At 47.8% G+C, this 24,039-nt stretch overlaps 1 protein-coding gene across 3 annotated transcripts in view; it reads left to right on the forward strand.

The window, feature by feature from the left end:
* Positions 1-24,039, forward strand: part of MAP3K4 (mitogen-activated protein kinase kinase kinase 4) — a 107,954-nt gene that overhangs the window by 10,293 nt on the left and 73,622 nt on the right. For all 3 annotated transcript variants that reach the window (XM_040965586.1, XM_040965585.1, XM_040965589.1), the window contains exon 2: positions 23,442-23,632. In XM_040965586.1, coding sequence (XP_040821520.1) covers positions 23,442-23,632 — 191 coding nt within the window. The remainder of the gene's footprint in view (positions 1-23,441; positions 23,633-24,039) is intronic.

The raw sequence follows: 24,039 nt of genomic DNA on the forward strand, positions 1-24,039 counted from the left end.
GTTTAATCAATTTTGTTTACCTTTCCAAGTCCCGGATTTTAGTTCCTATTTTAATTTTTTCCTAATTTTTACTATTTCTTCTGGGGTTTGATATGTTATTTTTCGAGATCCTCGAGATACTTTGTTACTTTGATTATTTGGTACAGGCCACTTACTGCTCTGAACTTTCCTCTGAGTCCTGCTTTTGCTGTATTCTGTAAGTTTTGATGCATTGTGATCCAGTTTCATTAGTTTCAAGGAATCTTTAAATTTCCGTTAGATTTCTTCACTGACCCATTATTCATGCAAGAATATATTATTTTGTCTCCATGCTTTGGCATACATTCTGGGGTTTCTTTTGAAGTTAACTGCAGCTTTATTGTGGTCTGAAGATTTATATGATATCTTTTTTTGTTTTGTTTTAATTTGGAGGCTTGTTTTATGGCCTGGTATATGTCTTAGGGAATTCTGCATGTGCTCATGAGGGGAGTGTTTATCTGCAGCTGTGGGATGGAATGTTGTGTAATTGTGTTTTTGTCTGTTGATCTGTCCATTGATCAGAGGAAGGTGTTGAAGTACCCCAAGATTATTGCAGTGGAATTTACATCTCTTTTTCAGTATACTAATATTTCTTCTCTAAAAGCTAATGCTCTGGGACTGGCACGGCAGGCTAATTCTCTACCTGCTAGTGCTGGTATCTCGTATGGGCACTGGTTCATGGTCTAGCTGCTCCACTTCTGATCCGTCTCTGTGCTTTTGGCCTGCAAAAGCTGCAGAGGATGGCCTGGAGTCTTGGAATCCTGCACCTCATCGGAGACTGAAAAGAAGCTCTCAGCTTTGGATCAGCTCAGCTCCAGCCATTGTGGCTATTTGGGCAGTGACCCACTGAATAGAAGACCTCTCTGGATGTCTCACCTTCACTCTGTGTAAAATCTGTATTTAAAAAAAAACACAACAGATCTTAAAGTGAATGTTCAGGCCTCAGGCATGTTTGTTCACAGTGGGTGGCTCTCCTTTTGGAGTTGATCCTCTTATCATTATGTAGTGACCTTTTGTCTGTGTCTGCTTAGCTGTCTCCCTTGAAGTCTGTTTCGCTGGCTGCAGCTACTCTAGCTTGCGATTTCCGTCTGCATGGAGTAGCTTTCCTCCATCTTGTCCCTTTCGGACTGTGTATCTGCTGGCAAGTGCCTGCCTGCCTTCCCTCTTTCCTTTGCTCCCCCCCTCGCTTCCTTCTTCTCTCTCTTTCTCTTTCATAGATGTACTCTTTCCTTCCCTCCTATCCTTCCATCAGTCCCTCTGTCTGTGTCTCATAGGTGTGTTCTATCCTCCCTCCCTTTCTTCCTTGACTTACTTCTTTGAACAGACATTTCCCATCCACTGGTTTATTTCCCAGGTGACTGCTACAGACCAGAGCGTGAACCAGGGTTTCGTCCAGGGCCTCCACGGGAATCTCAGGAGCACAAGGATTTTGGGCCATCTGTCGCTGCGTTTCCCAGGCATTGTAGCAGTAAGCTGGATCAGAAGTGGAGCTGCTGGGATATGAACCGAAGTCTGTAAGGCTGCTGCTTAACCCGCTGCACCGCAGTGCTGGCCCTGGAGTATATTTTTGTGGGTAGCATATTATTGGATTTTGGTTTTTATCCTTGCAGCCAGTCTCTGTCTTTCAGTTGGGGAATTTAGTCCATTTACATTCAGGGTTATTATTATTAAGTAATAATGTGGGCCTTTCATTTTTCCTTGGACATTTCTTTTGTTTGTTTTGTACCTTTTCCTAAGTTTCATGCATTTGGTCTCTGATGGTGAGGTTACCTTGTTGCTTCTCTATGTAGTATGCCCTTGAGTGTCACTGGAACGCTGCTCGCCGGTGGTGAACTCCAGTCTGGGCTTGTCCACACGGTCTTTATTTCATTTAGGAAAGCAGGCTTTGCTGGGTAAAGTATTCTGAGCTAGCTTTTTTTGTTTTGTCTGTCTTTTTTCTTTTATTGCGTGGGCTGTTCCTCTCCATTCTCTTTGGCTTGTAAGGTTTCTGATGAGAAATCTGCTGTCAATCTGATGCAGAGTCCTTTAAAATGATCTGGTGCTTTTCTCTTGCAAATTTTGGAATTTTCTCTTTGTGCTATTCTTTTTGGCAACTCATAAAACCTAAGTGTTGTTTCACTTGGTGGTGTCCCCGAGAGCCTGAATACTGTTTTCCCTCTCTCTCTCATTTTTTTTTTTTGTCTGAGAAGGATATTTTCAAAGACCTGCTTTCAAGGCTGTTAAGGCTTTCACCTGTATGTTTTATTTGATCTAATTGAGTTTTTCCTGATTGAAAAACTGTGCTGAATGGAGTGGGGAGCCTGGAGTGTGTTGTGGTGCAGGGAAACCATAGGCCGGAGCCCTGAGGGAGTGTGCTGCAGGCTGTCCTAGACAGGAGAAAGCCCGCAGCAAGTAAGTGGTCTGCCCGGCTGGGTGCAGAAGGCCTGGGCTGGAGCCCTGAGTCGTAGCCAGCATGCTGGCCTGGGTGGTGCACTCCCAAGTCTGCAGGCGCCCTAAGCAGCCAGCTGGCAGAGTGCGGTTACTGGTTGTGGCATAGAAAGTCCAGGCCAGAATCCCCAAGACAGCATACCTTGTGTGGTCCCAGAAAACTCAGGCAACTGTGGGAAGGGCAGAAGCTGAGTGATGCCCAGGGTAGGTGGGCTGCAGAAACTTGGCTGCCGTCAGTGGTAGGGACTCGGTCCTGGAGTGCGCAGCTGCCTCTGCGCGTCCTTCTCTGCAGGATTAGGAGCCGACTGAGCATGTCCACTCTTGAAGATGTGCAGACTATCCAGAGTGTCAGCGTCTGCCCTGTTGCGTGCTGAAACCTAGTGCTTAGGTGAGCCTTCTGGGCAGGGCCACTGGAGCTCTGATCGAGTGCCAGTGTTCCAATGGCAAGGAGTGATGTTTCAAGTGTTGGAAGCGGGTAGTTAGCGGAGAATAGGTGCGTCTCCAGGGGCTAGATAGCTTGGCTGTCTGGGTCCTGAAGCTCAAGGTGCTCGGTGGGCGCTAGTCCTGGGGGTGTCCTTGCTCGGTGGGTCCAGTTGGACTTGTGAGGTGTCATCTTCCCTGCTAGAGTGCAGGAGTGTCTGTGTCCTGGTCCAGGGTGGCTTCCCACAGCAGCTTCTTTGTCAAGCTACTGCCACAGCTTTGGACTCTGAGTGGAGTAGGAAGCAGTTGCTGGGCTTTTATCTCCAGAGGTTCAGCCTATCTCATGGAGACAGATCTTGTAGTTCATTCTAGTTGACAAGATTAGGTTTGTCTGTTGTAGTTTTATGTATGGTAGTCACCCAGTTGTAAGCCACACCAAAAGTTTACACATTGTGAATCAGGCAGGTGGAGCTCTCCCACAACCTTCTGTTCCAATCTCCTGGGGTGGATGTATTTTAAAAGGAACACGGCCCTGGGGTTGGTATGGAAGGCGCTGACCTCAGCCCATGAAGGTTCAGCACATGTGTAGGCAGTGTCAGTTGCCCATGAGTACTTGCTCACCCACGACCGGGCAGCATTGATGTCTGAGTCGCAGTACCACTGGTTGTGTGTTGGGCACACCAGGAAGTGCCAGTCTCAGGGCCGACAGGGATGCCATGTGCTGGGAAAGCAGCAGGGGTGGTGTGCAGATGGCATTAAGCACTGAATTACCAGCTTCCCCAGTGGGTCAATAAGGCGTAGAGAAAGGGAGCCCTGGACTGTGGTGTCCTGTGGCGTGAGTGGGAATGTCTGCATGTGCAGGTTTGCCTAGGCTGCCTAGGACTTCCTGAGTAGGGCCTGTGAGCGCAGCCTTTATCTTCTGACGGAACAACTCTGGAGAAGGCTCGCTGCAGATGCATTTTTGTTTAAAATCTTGAAGTCTTTTAATGTAGGGATATACAAATGCGGGTTCTGTATATATTTTTTTCCACGAAGGTTTTGGAAGTAGATGGATTGGATGTGTACTCAGTCCTTCATGAAATCTGGGGACTCTGCATTTACGGATGCTAAATGTCACACGTGGTGGCAGGATTCTGAATGCTGGTTGGTTTTGTGCTGGAGAGTGAGGAGTGTTCAGAGGGACCTTGGAGGCTGTCTGGGCCCTGCTGGGAAGGCCACCACCTTCGCTGGTTGCATTATCCCGTCAGGCGCACCAGCTTTGCTCTCCCTCCTGCTGTCCCCTTTAAGTCCTCCCTCCTGGTGAGGCCCTAAAGCTGAACTCACCCTGACTTGCCCAGCCCAGTGCAGGCCCACTGGGTCAGTCGGCCACTGAGGACTCGAGAGGGGGTTTTCTGAATCAGTTAGACTTCGTAGGATAGAGCAGAGGTAAAAGATTTGTGGGCGGGGGGGGGGGTGTGGGGACAACACTGAGAAGAGAGCAACATCTTCCTTGTACTTGCTTGTGGGTAAATTTTCCTCCCGGGAATTTTTATCCCCAGGTCCCAGACAGCAGACAGTCCTGAACACCTTTGAGAACATGCTGTCTGCCTGGCTGGCTGGGACCCACAGGAACGGGCGGGGCCCACAGCCCTGTATTAGTAAGGTGGAGCTGAAATGCGCTTGTGCAGTGTGGGTTGTGTTCAGCCTGATCCGCTGGCCTCTCACGGATGGCTGTGACCTTCACTTTGAAAGCCTGACTCTGTCAGAGCCGAGAGGTGTTGGCTGTGTGCTGCTCCTTGGGTGAGCAGCCTCCGTTCACTGAGGGACAGCTAGGGTCTGCTAGCTTCCTGCCTCGAAGGCCGCTGGGAAAGACGTGTTGTACCCTTGTTGTTCTCTTGATTGCTTCCTTCTAAAATCCGAGATCTGTCAGATTTGAAATTTAGCACTGATCTTGGTGTTAAAATTGTGGTTGAAATATGTGATTACTTATTTTTGTAGGGCGGTCCTAAGGAAAAAAGCTCATTTCCCTCAATCTGTATGTAAGTATGTATGTATATACGTGTGCGTGAGTACACGTGCGTGTGGATCTTCAGAAAGTTCATGAAAAGTACTAAAACCTGATGTCTATTTTGATGCAAAAGCTTCATGTGTTTTTTTATAATGTGCATTTTCTGTTAACTGTTTGAAGGTCTCACTTAATATTGTTTTACAAAACAATTTATTTGTTTATTTGAAAGGCAGAGTTAGAGACAGAGAGCTTGCATCCTCTAGCTTCCTCATCAAATGATTGCCACTGCTGAGGCTGTGTTGGTCTGAAGGGAGGAGCCAGGAGCTGCTTCCGGGTATCCCAGGCAGGTCTCAGGCCCAGGCCCTTGGTCCATCTTCCACTGCTTTGTCAGGCACAGTAGCAGGGAGCTGACTGGTCGGAGGGCAGCTGGGTCTTCAGTCCCGTATGAGATGCTGGTGTTTCCGGCAGCAGCCGTACTCACTATGCCTACCTCAAAACAAATATCTGTCCAATAATGTTTTAAATTAACTTTGTAAAAATAACTGTTTTCATTGGAAAGAGAGTAAGAGAGGGAGAGTGGTCTTGCATCTTCTGCTTCTCTCCTGAAATGCCTGTGGGAGCAGGGTTGGCAAATCAGCAGCCTGGCGCTCAGTCTCACGGGGCGGAGGCTGGAGTTGGCGCCTGCTGTCGCCGGCGGGTGGGGTTTAGCTTGCTGTGTTTCAAGCCTGTGTAAAATATTTAGGTAAAAAAATCTCTGTATTCTGGTCTGTTTCTTTAGAATAGATTCCTGGTTTACAAGATACTTGTAGTTTTAAAGCTTTTCAGACCTTTAGTTCGAGGTAAGTACAAAGTGTGAAAGACAAAATGCACCAGATAGTTTCGGTTATGAAAGCAAAGTCCACTACGTTTTACAGCGTGTGTAGATGGATCAGAGGACAGACAGAAGGATTTCCTACATGACCAGATCCTGAAAGTGAAACATTGACATTAGCAACAGTGTAAACAAGGCCCACAGTCACCTCCTTCAGTACATTCGGCTTACACTGGACCTCCATGAGCACGCTCGCAGATGCATCGTCTTGTCTGCAGTTACGGACGTCCTGACTCAGCGTGCTGGCATCTTAACGTTGTCTGGACCTGCTCGCCTAAGGTTCTGCCCACGAGGGCCTGGTCGACCCACTGCCACGGCCCCTGTGTCAACCCTGGTTTGTGGAAGACAAGTGCTCTGTGGCCTGCGAAACAGCAACAAGAAGCTTTTTTTTTTTTCTTTTTGACCTTCAAAATCAGATTATTTTGCCTCTTTAACATGGATTTTTTAATTTGTAGGAACATTGGATTAAAGGGGACGTGCGTCCTGGTGCAGATTGTCTTTGAAATGCATGAGTGGTTTTTCCATCGTGTGTGCATTTTTGTGACCTTTATGGATATACATCAGATGCATGAATTTCAGTTTTGTTTGAGCCAAAGCTAAACCATTGTTTCTGTTTTCCGTGAACCTTTCTAGTAAGTTATTTTTGTTTTAAATATGTACTTATTTGAGAGGCACACCAGCATGTCCATGTACACACAGAGAACTCTCATCCCCTGGTTGATGCCCCAAGGTGTCCACAGCGGCCAGGATTGGGCTGGACCTGGCCCAGGTCAAGCTGCAGCCAGGACCCAAAAACCCAGTGTGAACACTGCATGTGTATGGCAAGGACCAAGCTGCTTGAGCCCTTACCTGCAGCCTGCCTGGGTGTGCGCTGGCAGCAGGCTGGGAGCAGGGATGGAGGTGGGACTTGGATGCAGGCGTCTCAACTGCCATGGCTGATTCACTGCCGGAATGGCTGCAGCAGCTGGAGCTGGACCAGTTAGAAGCTAGGAGCCAGGAGCTTCTCCCCACACAGGTTCAGGGCCCAAGGACTGGCGCCCTCCTCTACTGCCTACCCAGGCTTTTGACAGACCTGATCAGAAGTGGAGCCACTGGGACTTGAACGGGTGTCCACATGGAATGCTGGCTTTGCAGGTGACGGCTTAGTCTAATGTGCCACAGCTGGCCTCTCAAGTAACAATATTCTTTTGTTTTTGTCTTTTGTTCTCACACCTGTGGATTGTATGAATGAGAGTGCTATGGAAAGTTTATGCAAAGTGGAATCTCAGAACAGAAGTTTATTTTGATACAAAAAACAAATTTTACGTGAAATTTTATGTTTCCATGAACTTTCTAAAGACACTTTTTAAGATTTACTTTATTTAATTTTATTTTTGAGTGGAAAGGAATATTTACAGAGAAGGAAAGACAGAGAAAGATCACCCATCCACTGGTTCATTCCCCAAATGGCTGCAATGGCTGGAGCTGAGCTGACCTGAAGCCAGGAGCCAGGTGCTCCCTCCGGGTCTCCCATGTGAGTGCAGGCAGAGCTGTCCTCTGCTGCTTTCCCAGGCCACAAACAGGGAGTTGGTTGGGAAGTGGAACAGCCGGGACATAAGCTGACACCCATATGGAATCCAGGCACTTGCAAGGGGAAGATTAGGCATTTGAGCCATTAAGCCAGACCCATGATGATACTTTGTTAGAAGCATTTTGCTTTTTTGCTTATCAGAAATGATTTCACTGCCAATTCATTGAAAGAATGACAGCAAGACACAGACATCTCCCATCACTGGTTTACTCTCTCAGTGCCTGCATCAGCTGAGGACGGGCCAGGCTGAGGTCAGGACCCTGCAAATCCATCCTGGTCATCCACAGGGGTGGTGGGGACCCCCAGCACATCCATTGCTTTCCCAGTGGACTCAAACTAGCACTGCAGCATTGGACGTCAGTGTAGTAAGCGCTGTCTTAACCCACTACTCCATGACATTAATACTTTTCTTGCCTTTCTTTTTAAAATTTTATTTAGTTTAAAGATTTATTTATTTCTGTATTTGAAAGTCAGAGTGCCAGAGAGCAAGAACAAGAGATATGCAAAGAAATCTTCCATCTGCTGGTTCCCTCCCCAAGTAATTGCAATAGCTGGGACATCCGCTGGCACTCCAGTATGGGGTGCTGCACATCAGTGCCGGCCACGGAGTGTTCCCTTTCTGTTATTCACTGTACCATTTTCTGTCATGTTTGTCTGAAATCTTTTTCTTCCAAAATACGTTTGCTGTATTTTATCATAAGTTTAATTATGGACCATTTTAGGGGCTAGCACCATGGTAATCGGTGTACTGGGGAGAGCTGCCACCTGCAGTGCCAGCCAGAAATCCCATATGGGCACCAGTTACGCCAATTAAAGTCCTGATGGCTCCACTTCTGATTCACCTTCCTGCTAATATGCTGGGGAAGGCTGTAAGTGATGGTTCAAGTCTCTGGACTCCTGCACCCACGTGGAAGACCCAGGTGATGCTCCCAGGAGGCTTTGGACTGGCTCTGCTGTGGCCATTGTGGTCATATGGGGAGTGAAGATGAAAGATCTTTGTCTCTCCCTTTCTCTGTAACTTTGCCTTTCAAATAAATGAATTTTTTTTAAGTAGAGAGATCCCATCTTTTTTTTTTTTTTTTTATTGGAAAGGCGGATATACAGAGAGGAGAGACAGAGAGGAAGATCTTCCATCCGATGATTCACTCCCTAAGTGAGCACAACGGCCCGATGCTATGCCAATCCGAAGCCAGGAGCCACTTCTGGGTCTCCCACGCGGGTGCAGTATGCTCATTTGTGTTAATGATCACTTTTGTAGGGTATGAGAAAGGCCACTGTTACTCTGCACATAAAATGTGTGCACTGGAAAATTGTGGATGATTGTGTTCCGTGAACGTCGTGGCATTTGTGTGATGTGTGAAAGTTGGCTTTGTGTAAAGCCTGTGTTTGGAGTTGTGTTTGTTCTTGGCTAGTGTGCAGACTTGCCTTGTAGCTTGTTGATTGGAATGTTACACATATGGCCTTTTTACCCTTGACGGATCCCGTGCATATTGGAATGAGATGTAGTGCGAGAGCCTTCCTGAGTGTGTGGTGGATATGAACCAGGCCAGTCTCGGTAATGTTTGCCATGGAGAATCTAATTGGAACTTTGGACTCCTAATCAGAACAGTGCACATGCCATCGGCAGTCTTCTGCCCTCTCCTGGCACTGGTGGGCCCCAGGACGGAGATAGAAGCATGACACAGCTTTGATAGCTTTGATAGCTGGGCTATTATTGCCTTTTCTATGTGTGAGTTGTGTGGCCTACAGATTTCTCTTAAGCTGTCCGTGGGGTTCTTGTGTAGCATCTTCAGGAAGTTTCAGGAAGTTTAGTTCTGTATTCTGTGTATTCTGGTTGTAGTTACGCTCTCTTAAGGAGGGAAACTACAACCAAACATTGAAACTTTTATTTCTTTTCCTTCTAAAGTGTTTTAGTAATACAAGTTGTTTTCCAGTTTAGGTTTTATTCAGTGAGAAAATTATAGTTTTCATGTGATAAACTGGATTTATGAGTGTTTTCATTTTTAGTATTTTAAAATTTTTATTGGAAAGTCATATATACAGGGAGGAGGGGAGACAGAGAGGAAGATCATCCATCCAATGATTCACACTCCAAGGGGCCGCAATGGCTAGAGCTGTGCTTGATCTAAAGCCAGGAGCCCAGAGCCTCTTCTGGATCTCCCACGTGGGTGCAGGTTCCCAAGGCTTTGTACCATCCTTGACTGCTTTCCCAGGCCACAAGCAGGGAGCTGGATGAGAAGTGGGGCTGTCAGGAATAGAACCGACACCCATGTGGGATCCAGACACATTCACTTGGAGGACTTCAACTGCTAGGCTACTGTGCTGGGCCTGAGTATTTTCATTTTAAAGCATACACACACAGTGGGGAAAGAGAGATAAGAGTGAGTGAGATAGATTTGTTTCATTCACTGATTTACTCCTCAAATGCCTACTGTAGCCACGCTGGGCCAGGCTCAGGCCAAGTGGCTATATTTCATAATTCCAGATCTCTAGTGTGGGTGATAGAAACTCAATACTCGAATCATTGTTGGCCACTTCCAGGGTTGTGCCTTAGTAGGAAGCTGGAGTTGGAACTGGAGCTGGGACTTAAACACAGGGCCACGTGGTGTCTGCACTGCTGTGCCAGCCGGCCACCCCGAGCATCTTTGGCTCTGCCTTTGGTATTGGGTAATGTTTTACCTCTTAAATGTTAACCTGGCATTTTTGTGGATTTCATAATTAAAAGGCAATTGTTCTTCTTGGGTGGATAATGGTTTTTCCTGCATTGGTGACAAAACAAGAATTGGCTTTGATTGTTGATATAGATTGAATAAACTGTTCACAACTTTAAATCGTTCAAAGTGCTTGTGTGAGAGCAAAATATAAAAAAAATATCTTTGTGCGTCTGTATACCTGTCTACTGCTGAGAGCTTGGTCCAGTAAATCCTTTGACCAGAATATGGAGCTCGCTTCAGTCTTTCCTTCTGATGCTCCCCGTCCCCGCATGCTGGCCATTGCTGCTGGGACGAGAGGCACAGCTTGCGTCTGTGCTGTGGGTGCCCTGACTGTCCCCACCTTGCTGGCCATCCTTCTGGCCTCCCCAGTGAGTCCATCTCACACTCCCCACTCTGGTTAGTTCCTTGGGACTGTGGGCCTTCTTCACCTTCCTCAGAGCAGGTGCTTTGCTGTCACCTTCCCTGCATGGCTGTCCTACCTGCTGTGTGCTTTGCCTCAGCCCTGTGCTCCCTGTCCAGCCCTGTGCTCCCTGCCCCAGCCCCCTGCTCCCTGCCCCAGCTCCGTGCGCTGTACCCCAGCCCTGTGCTCCCTGCCCCAGTCCCGTGCTCCCTGCCCCAGCCCCGTGCTCCCTGCCCCAACCCTGTGCTTCCTGTCCAGCCCCATGCTCCCTGCCCCAGCTCCGTGCGCTGTACCCCAGCCCTGTGCTCCCTGCCCCAGCCCCATGCTCCCTGCCCCAGCCCCGTGCTCCCTGTCCCAGCCCCGTGCTCCCTGCCCCAACCCTGTGCTCCCTGTCCAGCCCTGTGCTCCCTGCCCCAGCCCCCTGCTCCCTGCCCCAGCTCCGTGCGCTGTACCCCAGCCCTGTGCTCCCTGCCCCAGCCCCGTGCTCCCTGCCCCAGCCCCGTGCTCCCTTTCGTTTTCCTTCACAGCATCATTCGAATTCACACTTTGAATAGTCTTCCTGTGTGTAGTCGGATGCAAGTTTCTAGTCATCAGTACTGATTAAAAACTCTGTGGGAACTCTATTGTTCAGAAATGTAGTTTTCCTTATCTCCTGGCACAGTTCTCAGGATCGTTATTGGATGACATGAATGCGTGATGCAGTTATGGTTCTTGGGCAGTCAGCATCATGAACTCACTTGCACACTTGCAGGAGGTGTACAAGTTATTGAGTGTTCTCAACCATAAGTGAATGGGGTCATTTAGAACAGAATCCCCAAAAGAAAAGCCAAAGTGAATAGATGCAGATGACACTCCTTTTGTGAACATACCCCAAATCCTATTCTCAGTGGGAAGAACCTCTTGTTCAGAAGTATTGCACTGATTTAAAAGGTCCGTCTTTCTATTCCTACTGGGAGTGGTTTGTACTTGTTAGACATACACACACACAGGGCTGTGTGAGATCAGCAGGGACACCCACTGGTCTGAAGGCTGCCCTTATGTGTGTGCTATAAGTTGGCTAATCCAGAAGGCACGTGATTGGAGAGGGAGTCGCTATTTGAAGGAGAGATGATTTGAGGTAGACTTTCTGATGTCTAGAAGCAAGCAGTTTTGTTCATTTGTTTTAAATAATAAAATTTTTAAATATATTTAAGAGGTAGGGGTAGGGAGAGAGCATCATCTTCCATCCTCTGGCCTCCTCCCCAGATGTCAGTGACAGCCAGGGCTGGGCCAAGGCTTCACTGGAAGCTGAGAGCTTAGTCTGAGTCCCCTAGTTGCGTGGTGGAATCCCAGTTGTTTGAGCAGTCACCAGCTGCCTCCTTCGGTCTGCATTAGCAGGAAGCCCGAGTCTGGATCCCCACGCCTACTTTCCGCTTAAACTGTAGCCAACCCAGTTCCGATACAGACTCGGGTCCAAGCTGACTCCCTTATTTAAAGGAAATAGATCTAGTCTTAGAGTGGTCAGTTCGTTCTCCCCACCCGCTGGTCCCTAGCCTCAGGCCGACATCCACAGGAGACAGAGCAGGGGTGAGGGAGAGGGCAGATGGGAGGTGGGAGCAGCTGGGCCTGGGGCTGGCCCCGCCGAGCGGTTGGGTTAGCAGTTCCTGCTGTGTCCTGTGACCTGGGATTGTGCTAGATCCTGCTGGGATCCTGGGGAGGGTGCGCTGGGTGCCATTTGTATACTGTGTAATGGGTCTTAGTAATGAATACCTCTCATCGTCATGAAAGATTGGCCGCTCTGGCAAGGGATCCTTTTCTGAAATAGCTCCATGGTGCCTGGCAGGTGGTCAGCACACGGGCCCTGACGGCAGTAATTACACTGTTACAGTGAGAATAGTTCATCACCGTGTGACAGGTTACAGAGTTGATTAAAACATAAGTAGATGTACATTTCATTTTTCTTCCTGGCTAGTGTTACCTTACTGGTTTTTTGGCCTTGATTTAATTCTGAATCATTTTGCCTGAGCCTCCAGCTTGTCATCAGCGGATCTCTGCTCAGTCTTCCATTATCTGTGTGAAATGTGGTAGTTTTGGTTGTCCTCTTGTGCCTCATGTCCTATTTATTTACTCTCTTGAAATTCATTCTTTTCTAAGAAAGTCAGATTTATTTAAAGAAGAAATGATTAGGACAGTGCAAATAGGACACGTAAATGACTTTGCTATAAACAGGAAGCAAGGTCCTTTGGACGCCACATTATGAAAAAACACGGCCTGTGTGGCCTCAGCCTGGTCAGCGTTCTCAGCTAGTGCGGCCTTCCCAGCTCCTGGGCGTGGAGTGGACGCCTCTCCGCCAGGACTCAGGGTAGCTCTTGTGGCTGTGTTAGAGCGAAGTGCACTGCCGAGGACAGTTGCTGTGGCTGCTCGAGGCACTGCTCCTTGGGACAGAAGCCCCTGGGATAGTGGTAGAACGAGTGTCCCCAGTTTCTGGTCAGAATCCCTGGAGGAAGACACGGCCATGTGGCCTTCTGATTCTGATGCAGTTTTGGGAGCTGCTGCTTCATATGACATTTCCTCACCTACCAGTTAGTGTTTTGCAGCTGTAATTACCCATTGTCTTTAAACAGAGTTGATTAATTTTTGTGACGACTTACATTTTTGCTTACTTTTGGCTCTGAGTCTTATAAACTCATGTACGAACGCTGACTTCATTCGGCACTGTCATGTAATGCTGTTAATCAGCACATTTAAAAATAAACCCTCAATTTCAGTCGCGTTTCAGACTTGGGGTCAGATGCGTAGGTAGTCCAGGAAGTTCTCGTGAACACTGTGCCTAGTGACTGCATTATTGTCACGTCTAGTGGGCCAGTAGCCAAGCACTGGGACTAAACCTTATTCCAGCAGCATTTGTTTTTCCCTTTTGTTCTTTTCCTGTGCCCAGACTCCAACCAGGGTGCCATGTTAATCTAGGCTCTCCCATCTTGAGATTAGTTTCTTAGACTTTTTTTTTTTTAAGATTTATTTGTATTTTTTTTTTTTTTTTATTGGAAAGGTGGATATACAGAGAGGAGAGACAGAGAGGAAGATCTTCCATCCGATGATTCACTCCCCAAGTGAGCGCAATGGCCAATGCTATGCCGGTCTGAAGCCAGGAGCCTCTTCTGGGTCTCCCACGCGGGTGCAAGTTCCCAAAGCTTTGGGCTGTCCTCGACTGTTTTCCCGGGCCACAGGCAGGGAGCTGGAAGGGAAGTGGGGCTGCCGGTATAGAACCGGTGCCCATATGGGATCCCGGGTGTGCAAGGCGAGGACCTTAACCACTGCACCACCGCGCCGGGCCCTTTTATTTTTTTTTAAACTTTGATGGTTCTAAGAATGATTGGTGAAGTATTTTGTGGAATGCTCCTCGGATTGGGTTTGTGTTTTTTTCTCATGGTTTCAGAGAATTCATGGGTTTTGGGGGGAATGACCAGAGAGGTAAAGTGCCACCTTGTATCACAGCAGGGGTGCCCACTGGCAGCAGGACTGGCAGCCATGGTACCCACCTCCGTCTCTTGGCCTGTGTGGCCGCTGTCAGCTTCCTCTGCCGTGAGCCTAGTTTTGCATCCTTCTCTACCCTGTGGGCTCGGTCAGTGAAAGCGCAGCTCACACTTCAGGGTAGAGAGTTAAACTCTGCTTCCACAAGAGGGAGAGGTTACATATATGGCTTCTTTGGAGAGCTGCCTCTTGTCCCATGTGATAATGTTTCCTGTAAGTTTATGGACGTGGACTTCTGGATGCTGTAGTTACGGCCCAGTGCTTCTTACTGTGTCGCTCAGATGGTTCCAGCTTTGACCACACAGGAGCCCTTCCTGTTGGCTCACTCTCATTGTTGGTAAAGTTTATTTATTTTTGTTTTATTTGAGAGACAGAGCTTTCATACATTGCCACTCCCCAAATGACGCCACAGATGAAGATGAGGTGGGCTGAGGAAACCAAAGCCGACTGTGGCTCTCCCGTGTGTCAGTGTCAGGCACCCAAGGACCTAGGGACCCAAGCCATCGCTTGCTGCCTCCCAGGCTTACACTAGCAGGAAGTTGGCTGAGAAGCAAGCCATCGGGTCTGGAACCAGGGAGGAGGAGGTGTGCCAAACACCTTCCATTAGTGAAAGCCAGGAGCCTGGGGCTCATGTGAGTGGCAGGGGTTCAAACACATGGGCCATTTTCTGCTGCTTTCCCGGTGCAGTATCCAGAAGCTGGATTGGAAGCCAAGCAGGCAGGACCTGAACCAATGCTCTTACGGGATGCCGGCATTGCAGGCAGTGGCCTATGTGCTGTGCCACAAAAATCTTTCCTGTTTTATTCTTTCAGTATTCCTTCTCCCTTGCTGGTGCTGTAAGATGCTCCAGGTTCCTGTTGCAAGTTTCTTGTTCCTGTACCAATGTTAAAATTCTTTTTTATTGCAGAATGGCACTGCAGCTTCAAATTAGGTGCCCAGAGAGTTGGGCTCTTTGTATGCTGATGTTTAAGCACAAGGCGAGATGCAGTGCCACGCTGGCTTTTCCCACTCATCTTCCCGTTTTCCTTCACTGAGAATCCTGTGAGAATGTCTCATGAGCTTCTGAGTCCCTGACTTGTCTTATAAACTGTTGGCTCTTATATTTGGAGTGTATGTTGTTACAGTGCAGTAATTGGGTTGTCCAGTTTTAAGGTGATGTACCGTGAGCTCCAGGCATCCTTCCAGCTTATGTGTTTCCTGCAGAAAATGGCTCTGGAGTTGCTTGGTTTCCGTGAATGGCCAGCAGCTGCTTGGCCTCTAGTCCGTGTTGCAGCCTCTGGCTGCCCCGCCCACTGCTGCCTTGCAGCCTGCGGCACTGGCCTGCCAGCCCCAGCTGCCTTGCTTGCCCACTTTGCGGTGTATTTAATACATCTAACTTTGCTCATTCAAGAAAGTTAAAAGGAAAGTTTGCCAAAGAATAATTAATTCATATTAGAAAATATTTTTCTAGAAGTAGAATTGATTTAGAATAGGATGATTTAAAAACATGTTCTCATTTGTAAAAAAGAGAGTGGCTAGAAGACCATAATTCTCTTTTTGCTAGCTTTAAATAGATTTTAACAGCCTTTAATTAAACCTTTAAACCTGTAAACTTTCTACTGTTCTGTGTGCCCTTGGCATAAGCCCCTTGTTTTTCCTCCCAGTTTTCCCCCCATTTCTCTTTGGTTATGCCTAAGTAACTTTTTAGATGAATACTCACTTTATTTGATGTTGCTCCCATTTGAAATCTTTTGGTGGACATTTCAGTGTCAAATGAATCTCAGTGATCCTAAACAAGGCTGGAGTTCTTTGCTTGTGTCTGCAGGGCATCCTGCCGCCTGGCTTCCTAGCACTTCCCCGGGGCCTGCACATGGACCCAGGAAGGATTCTCAGGCCGATTTGCTTTTCTTCTTGCTCGCTTGTGCACGTCCGTCTGATCTGGTACTCATGATCAAAGCTTCATAGAGAGTAGGTAGAGATACACTTACGGGTTTTTAGATCTCAGATAAAAAAGTACCTGAAAATGTCCTATATTTCCTGTATTCAAGCACTTAATTATTTGCAACAAGGTTTCAAAAACAAGACAAGTAGTTATATTTGTCTTTTCATGTGTTTTACTACCTAATTTGCTACTCTTTAAGGCCATTCTGTTTCTTTAAATGCCTGAAGCATTTATTTATTCATTTATTTAGGGGTATTTTCTGGTAAAAGATAATTGATATGATTTCTTTAAAGCATTTTGTTAAATTTTGCTTTTATTGTTTTATTATAGTCTTTTCTGAAAGCAATCATTTGAAAATACTTTTAAACAATTTATAGTTATTATCATTTATTTATTTTTAGAAAAGGTTTGCTTATTTACTTGAATGGCAACCTTATATACAAAGAAGGAAATAGAGAGAGAGAGAGAGAGAGATCTTCCATCTATTGGTTCCCTACCCAAATGGTTGCAATAGCCAAGATTGGGCCAGGCTGAAACCAGGAGCTTAAACTCCATCCTGGTCTCCCATGTGAGCAGCAGGGACCTAAGTACTTGGCCCATCTTCTGCTTTCCCAGGCACATTACCAAGGGGCTGGATTGGAAGTAGAGTTGCTGTTTGAACAGCACTGATGTGGCTTCTGATGTTGCAGCTGGTAGCATCAACTGCTGTACCACAATGCCAGCCCCAGCTATTCTCATTTCTAAATGTGTGTCAAGTTTGTCCAAATGGATGGCTTGTTTCACATATATTTGTTTTCTGTTTTGAAACATTATTTTATGTTCTGCTTAATTCAGGGCTAATGAAATATGTCTTGTATAAATCTGTAAATTCAGTAGGCTTAATACACTTGTTTGTCTTTAAAGACATGACGTTAATCCATTTCTTCCTTAAAACATACACTTGGGGCTAGTTGTCGCAATGCCAGCATCCTGCATGGCAGCAGTTAGTGTCCCAGCTGCTGTGCTTCTCACCAGTTTTCCTGCTGATGGCCTGGGAGAAGCAGCGGAAGGTGGCCCAGTGCTTGGATCCCTGCTGCCTGTGGGGGAGACTTGGTAGAAGCTGCTTGCTCCTGGCTCTGGGTTGGTCCACTCTTGGCTGTTGCTTCCATCTGCTTTATTAATCTATCATGTGAATGTTTAAGAGAATTGTAAGTTTTTTTAAAAAAGATTTATTTTTATTGAAAAGGCAGATTTACAGAGAGAAGGAGAGATGGAGAGAAAGATCTTCCATTTGCTGGTTCACCCCCCAAGTGGCCACAGTTGCCAGAGCTGAGCCGATCCAAAGCCAGGAACCAGGAGCCAGGAGCCTCCTCCAGGTCTCCCACATGGGTGCAGTGTCTGAAGGCTCTGAGTCATTTTCTACTGCTTTCCCAGGCCACAAGCAGGGAGCTGGATGGAAAATGGAGCACCTGGGACACAAACTGGTGCCCATATGGGATGCTGGTGCTTGCAAGGTGAGGATTTAGCCATTGAGTCATCACACCAGACCGTGTACTTTGTTCATGAGCTGATTTAGAATGCTCAAAGTATCAATATAGATAAACCACAGGCATCAAGTCAGGTCTAGTAGAGAGCTGCTAAGATTTTGGAAGAAAAAGTGTGAAAATCTAGAGAAGCTGCTCCTCAAATGCTTCTAAGTTCCCCTCTATTTTAAAGAAAGTTAGGGTGAGATGTGAAGATGCTGCAGTGTACACTTGGTATGTCACATCTGTTGGGGACATCACCAGAAGACAAGGACATGGCCTTCAGTAATGTACTGAGCAGTCATGCGCCTAAAGTGAAAGGAAAAGTATACCCAAGGTCGGTGGCTTAAAACCCAATGGTTTTGTTATTTGTCACGGTGTTGAGTGGTTTCCTGCGTCTTGTAGTATTGGCTGAAGACCCAGAATGGGTGAACTCCTCCATAGTCTTACTCGCAAGCTGCGGCTTGCTTTTCTGGGGACTCAGCTGGACCTGACCTGGCTGTGTGGCCTCACCCCTCAGGAGGCTGGGCTCCTCAGGTGGGACCACTGGTTGTGGCTCAGGCTCAGCACAGACCGCTGCCTTGCTGCGTTTGGTTAGCGCACTCACAGGACTATCCCACATTCAAGAAGTGGCGATGGATGATTTCATTACCAGGTGGCCAGGTCACCGAGGGGCCACCAAAGTAAGGGCAACCAGGGCAGTTCAGTTGTTCTATTTATGTGTTTCATTTTTAGTGCTTTCAGTATAAAGGGGTACTTCATAACTTTCCGTACAAAACAGTTAATGAAAAATGTATTTTGTGGAAAGACTGCATGAATTTTGAATTTTTTTTCACTAAAATAAACTTAATTCCACGGACTTTTAAAACTGAGTGTGTGTGTGTGTTATCTACTTGAAAGGCAGACAATAGATGGGGCTGCACCAGGCTGGACCAGGCACCCACGACTCCATCTGCAGGGGCCCAAGCACTTGAGCTGTCATCCATCGCCACTCAGGGTGGGTTAGCAGGAAGCTCTGTCCACAGCAGAGTGGCTGGGCCTGGAGCCTGTGCTCCTGGCAGCTCATTCTACCACCGTGCCTGCGCTTCTTGAGTATTTTTTGATGAACAAGCTAGCCATAAGTCCCAGTGGCATTGAAAGGAAGACTTCTAAGGGAAATGTTTGCCAGAAAACACATCATAATTTGGCAAAAATTTGCATTCTTCCTATTAAGTGTGGGGCACAGGGATCTCAGGCTGTTTGATTCTGACTCCAGGGTGGTGATTCCTGTGTGCCCTGCTGCCATTCTGGTCTCTGACAGTCGTCTCAGCACCAGGGTTCCAGCATCCCGCGGCATCAACAGTCTTCAGTCTCATGGCCTGTTACAAATTACATTCTGAAAATAGTGAGCTTGGATTTTATAATAGAATTTGAATGATGATTAAATCTAAAGTACTGAAGATAAGATTATTTCGCCCCAAATCCGTTTGCTCACCAAGTGATGCCTGAACCTGGTCTTTAGCAGACACTGCCCCAGATACTAGAGAGATGGTGTGAGGGAAGAGCTGACACCTGCTGTCCTGGAACTTGATGTATAGTCCGGAAGGGAGTTTCTTGTTCATTTTCCATAGAAAATCTGTCTTGTTAAAAAAAAAAAGTTAATTTTAGTTTTTTAACAAGAGTCTTGAGCGAGAAGTAGTCGAGACTAAGCAGGTTATTCAAAGCAATGCGATCTGAGTTGGGGCAGAAGCTGAACTGCAGCTTGCAGTTTTATAGTTCACCTGTGGGTTAGATGAGGATGTTCAACCACAGGCTGATAATAGAGATAACCAACTCGTTAATAAATTGATTCTTGGGTGGGAACCAGATCTGTCCCCTCAAGCATAGCTGTGATTTGTCCTGCAGGCCAAGCGAGCCTACATCTCCTCCTTCCCCTGCTAGCAGAAGTCTGGCCTTGGTAACGGCACAGTGGAGAGCAGGCTGGTGGGGAGCTGGGCGAGAAGATGCTGCCCAGGTGAGTGGTGTACTTGTCAGTGAAGAAAGTGCCTTTTTAGTGTCCTGTGACGTTGCCCACGGCCTGGCAGTGTGGCAGCCTCTTCGGCGCCTGTGCGGAGGGGCTGCAGCCCCCCGCTTCACAGATGAGGCCTTTCCTGTGCCAGTGTGCTTGACCTTGTGTGTCGCGGCAGAACCGGTGAGCCCAAGTCCCAGGAATTCTTGCTTTGTTTTCTTTGCACACGTTGTTTGTTGTTTTTCATCTGAAACTATACCAGATTCCTTGGGTTGAGTCCAACATGTACCTTTGGATGGTACACTTGAGCTGGCTCTTCTATTAAGAGTAAAACATTGGTGGGTGTGGCGGCCAGAAGCCTAGTGCCAGAACGACACTTGCCATGAGTGTGTTTGTGAAAGGTAGTGAGGGCAGGGTCTGCAGGCAGCTGCTCACACCTTGTACCAAGCAGTCAGCTGACTGGATTAGCTCATCTCACATGAACTTCGCGTTGCCTACGGTTGTATAGTTGACCCGAGAGGAGGAGTTTTGAGTTTGCCACTAAGTTTATTTTCCAAGAACTTCCAAGTAATTTTCAAGTAACTTGATTTCTTTCATGAATTGTGCTTGCATATTGCCTCTAGACTAGGGTTCCCAGACGGCTGTCCGATGGCTGTGTTTAAGATTTTTCTCTTCACTGGTGGTCTTCAGCAGTTTGTGTACGATGCGCAGAATACAGGCCTGCTTACAGCTCACTGATCTGTTGCACCCATGAACCAGTTTTTGTTGAGTATTTCCGAGGTTTTTATGCCTGGCCCTGCTCTGCGGGCTGGCTTCGGGCTCTGGCGAGGGCACGTTGTGCGCGTGCAGTGCGTGCTGTCTGCAGGGCCGCTCGGCTCTCCCTCTCCGAGGCGGACTCATTTCGGGTGATTTCTATTGCTGCTGCCTTTGGGTTCACGCGTCCTTTCTGCCGTGTCCGCACTGCCGTAATTCCAACCATTGCTTTTCGTGTTGGCTAGAGTTTCCATCTCCTGAGTTCGACTTCAGTCGTTTCTGGTCTGAGTCTATTGGGTTTCTGCTGTTTGGGGACCTCTTTTCCTGTTTCTTCCTTAGTTTTTGTTAGGAAGGTAGACATTGTGAATTTTAATTGAGCGTTGGACTTTTTTTATTTCTCTTTTTTAAAGAGTTGATTTATTTTTATTAGAAAGTCACATATACAGAGAGGAGAGACAGAGAGGAAGATCTTCCATCTGTTGATTGACTCCCCAAGTGGCTGCAACAGCCAGATGCATTAATCTGAAGCCAGGAGCCAGGGGCCTCTTCTGGGTCTCCCACATAGGTGCAGGATCCCAAGGCTTTGGGCCTCCTTGACTGCTTTCCCAGGTCACAAGCAGGGAGCTGGATGGGAAGCGGAGCTGCCAGGATTAGAACCGACGCCCATACGGGATCCCGGCATGTTTGTGGTGAGGACTTTAGCCGCTAGGCTACTGCGCTGGGCCCTTCTATTTCTTTTGAGTAATGTTGGACTTCATTCTGACATGTAATTAAGTTACTAAGTTACTTGGATGGAATGTAAGCTAGTAACATTTCCAGTAAGTGTGAATGCCATCTTGATTGTTCCATAAAACCCAAGGAAGCATTTAAGCACATAGCTTCACCTTGTGTAATGCCTGTCCTAGGATTCATTTTAATCATGGGTTGTTGGGGCTGGAAGCTCCACATCAGATTTTCCCAGCTCATTTTCTTATTATGCATAACAAATAGCAGAATCCAGAGGAAATGGATTATTTTGTCCCACTAGAATACATTGTTTATGACGGTGTTCGTCTCCACTTCATTCCTTAACGTTTGCTGTTAGAGTAATTGAATGACTCAGAAACACTTGGCAGTGCCTTGCTGTCCAATGGTGCCCTGCGAAGGTGGAGACAGGCGGCTGCTTTTTGGTAACAGATGCAGGTTTGAAGACGAGTGACCGTCAGCTTCTGTGGAATTACTATTACCACTGTCCTTTGACTTCTGTTTGCAGAGAAATGAATTTTTCCGTGTGTGCAGAAATAATTTGTCCACAGTTGGAGGATAGCACACAAGTAGTTAATCTTCTGTTTCCTTAAATGAAGACTCTCACAGGAGTTGGCCTCCTTGCTTCATGTGCTTCCTGGGCTCTCCAGGAGTCGAAGGCACAGCGCTCACCTCTGACATGCGGGTCACATGGCTTACGTATGTACTTACTTTAAACGTTAACTGCTTGGCTCGCCTCAGGTCAGGGGCCACGCCATTCGAGTCATTCATGGTTGATGTTGGAGGCCCTCTCACCCTCATTTTGCGTGATGTGAATTCATTGATCCATGGCATGCTGCTGGGTCCTGGCAAGACAGATCATTTTGCATTTAGCATAGCCCTTTATTTCTTTATTTGTCAAATAGAAGAGATCTTCACAACTAGCTCTGGTGAAATGTTTTGGAATGTGGACCTTACAACTTGTAGCTGAGTGTCGTCTTTAGAGTCTTAGGAAGATTCTGTGGGTCCAGGAGGTGTGGCCTGGCTTTAGCTCTCAGATTCACGTCCCCAGAGCTCGGAGTTTGTTGTTCCCTGTCTAATTCTGTCCCGATGAGCCTGTTGACTGGCTGTCCCAACATTGGTGCTGAGGTTTTCTGGTGGTTACCATGGCAGTGTATGAAGTGTGCACTTGTGGAAAAGCACTGGCTGTGGGTGCCCACTGTGCTGGGCGCCCCCTGGAGACAGAAAAGTGAGGTGCTGCAGGCTTTCCTCACCCTGCACTGTTGGTGGGGAAGTACCTAGGAACACAAACGTTGCTGTGACATGTCTGGGAGAATTCAGAAGACGCTGGGAGTGCCCAGGCGGCTGCAGTCCTGCCCGCCCGTCCCCTCAGGACACTTGTTCCAGTAGGCAGCAGCAGCGTTCTCCTGCTAGGTGGCGATTGGGCAAGGGACCGCCCCCGCCAGCCTGTGTCTTTAGCAGTGTCACTCTCAGTGGACCTCCTCTTAGTCCAGCACATTGTTAGCTCTCAGTTAGGCACATTGTTTAGCTCTGAAGGTCAGGGCTGGGCCAAGCCAAAAACCAGGAGGCAGGAATCTCGGGGGTGGGGGGGGTGGGGTTTCTCCCATAGGTGCAGGCGTCCAAGTACTTGGGCTGTCTTCTGCTGCTTTCCCATACACATGTAGGCAGCTGGATGGAGTGGGCCAGAGGCAGATGGGTTCTCTGATAAGGGATCCAGCGTTGCAGGTGGGGGCTTAGTGTGCTGCGCCCAAACAACTGTACCCGTGTGTTTTATTTCAGGGATTTTTTCCCTTGTGATTTTAAAGTCATTTTGATTTTATACCAAGATGTAAATTTCCAGGAATAAAGCTAGTTGCATGTAGTAGTGTTTGTTAGGATTGTAAAACTATGTGTATTTTATAAAGAATATTCAGAATGGGGAAGATTTGTGATTGTCCCTGTGTAGGAAAGATTTGAAACTGGCTCTTCATTCACTGCTGTAGAACTGCAGCTGTCTTGGTTTGTATCAGGTTTTATTTTAGCTTTTCAAAAGCAGAACTTTGTCAGAATGGTGATGCTGATCAAGGTGCTAGCAGGGAAGTAGAGAATTGGCCAGCAGCGTTTTCCTGGGCCGGTTCCTGAGAAGCTGGGTTTGAAGGTGCAGAGAAACGAGTTCCTTTTCTAAGTTCCTTGTTGGGACAGCAGGGGCACGCTTGTACAGTCTGCATTGTGTTGTCATCAGAGAACCTGGAGCTGCCTTCCCCTTCTCCCTAGCCCTGCAAGCTGCGCTCTGGTCCAGGGGAGGGTCAGCCTGCTGCTCTGCCCTGGAGAAAAGTCCAGGCAGGCCTGAGCTTGCTCACTCGCTAGTTAGCTGGTCAGTCGCTGGCTCACAAGTCTGTTTACAGTCCTGCCTGATGTTATCTAGTCCTTGGCTGTTTGTTTCCTTGATCTTTTAGACATCATTTCTGTTAGAGGAGTCCTACAGACCCGAGGCGCAGCATCCGGCAGCTGCACTTGGCCCTCCCTGTGGCTCCTGCGGCGAGCACACCCCAAGTGGGACATGGGAGTGTGTAGGAGCTCCAAGTGGTTTGTTGGACGTGTCTTCCTGAACACCCACTCTTCTTACTGTTTCCTTCAGGCAGGAGTGTGCTTCGGGAGACTTCCCTTGCAGGAGTCCTGACTCGGATGCAGAGGACTCGTCCGATGAAACAAATACGGAACATCTGTATAGCGCCTCTCCCCCCAGCACGCCTCGCCAGATGAAGCGCATGTCGGCCAAGCACCAGAGGAACAGCGCAGGGAAGCCGGCCAGTCGGTGCAGTCTGAAAGGTGAGTCGGGAATATGGAAAAGACGCGCAGGAGAGGCAGTAGCCCTCTTAGTAGGTAGTCTTTTAAGTGGCGGATAACTGCTCATGAATCTCTCTCTCGTTAAGGTTGGTTGGTTTGGAAGACGGAGTTAGAGAGAGAGACAGGTTTTCTCCATCTGCTGGCTCACTCTGCTGGGACTCCATCCGGGCCTCCCCTGTGGGTGCCAGCCCTGGAGCCATCTTGTACTGCTTCCTTAGGCGCATCAGGAGGGAACTTGGCAGAAGAAGCCAGGTGTATGCCAGAGGAATGCCAGCGTCCCAATCCCAGAGGCTGCAGGGGGTGTGCAGTGGGTGGCGCAGGCACTCCCCACCTCCTCAGCCGGGGCTGCTCCTTTTGTCCGGAGGCTTGGGGCTTTGGCAAGCCCAGAA

This window comes from Ochotona curzoniae, unplaced genomic scaffold, assembly GCF_017591425.1.
Source record: "Ochotona curzoniae isolate NIBS_2020 unplaced genomic scaffold, NIBS_Ocur_1.0 scaffold_3890, whole genome shotgun sequence".
In the NCBI taxonomy this organism is placed as follows: domain Eukaryota; kingdom Metazoa; phylum Chordata; class Mammalia; order Lagomorpha; family Ochotonidae; genus Ochotona; species Ochotona curzoniae.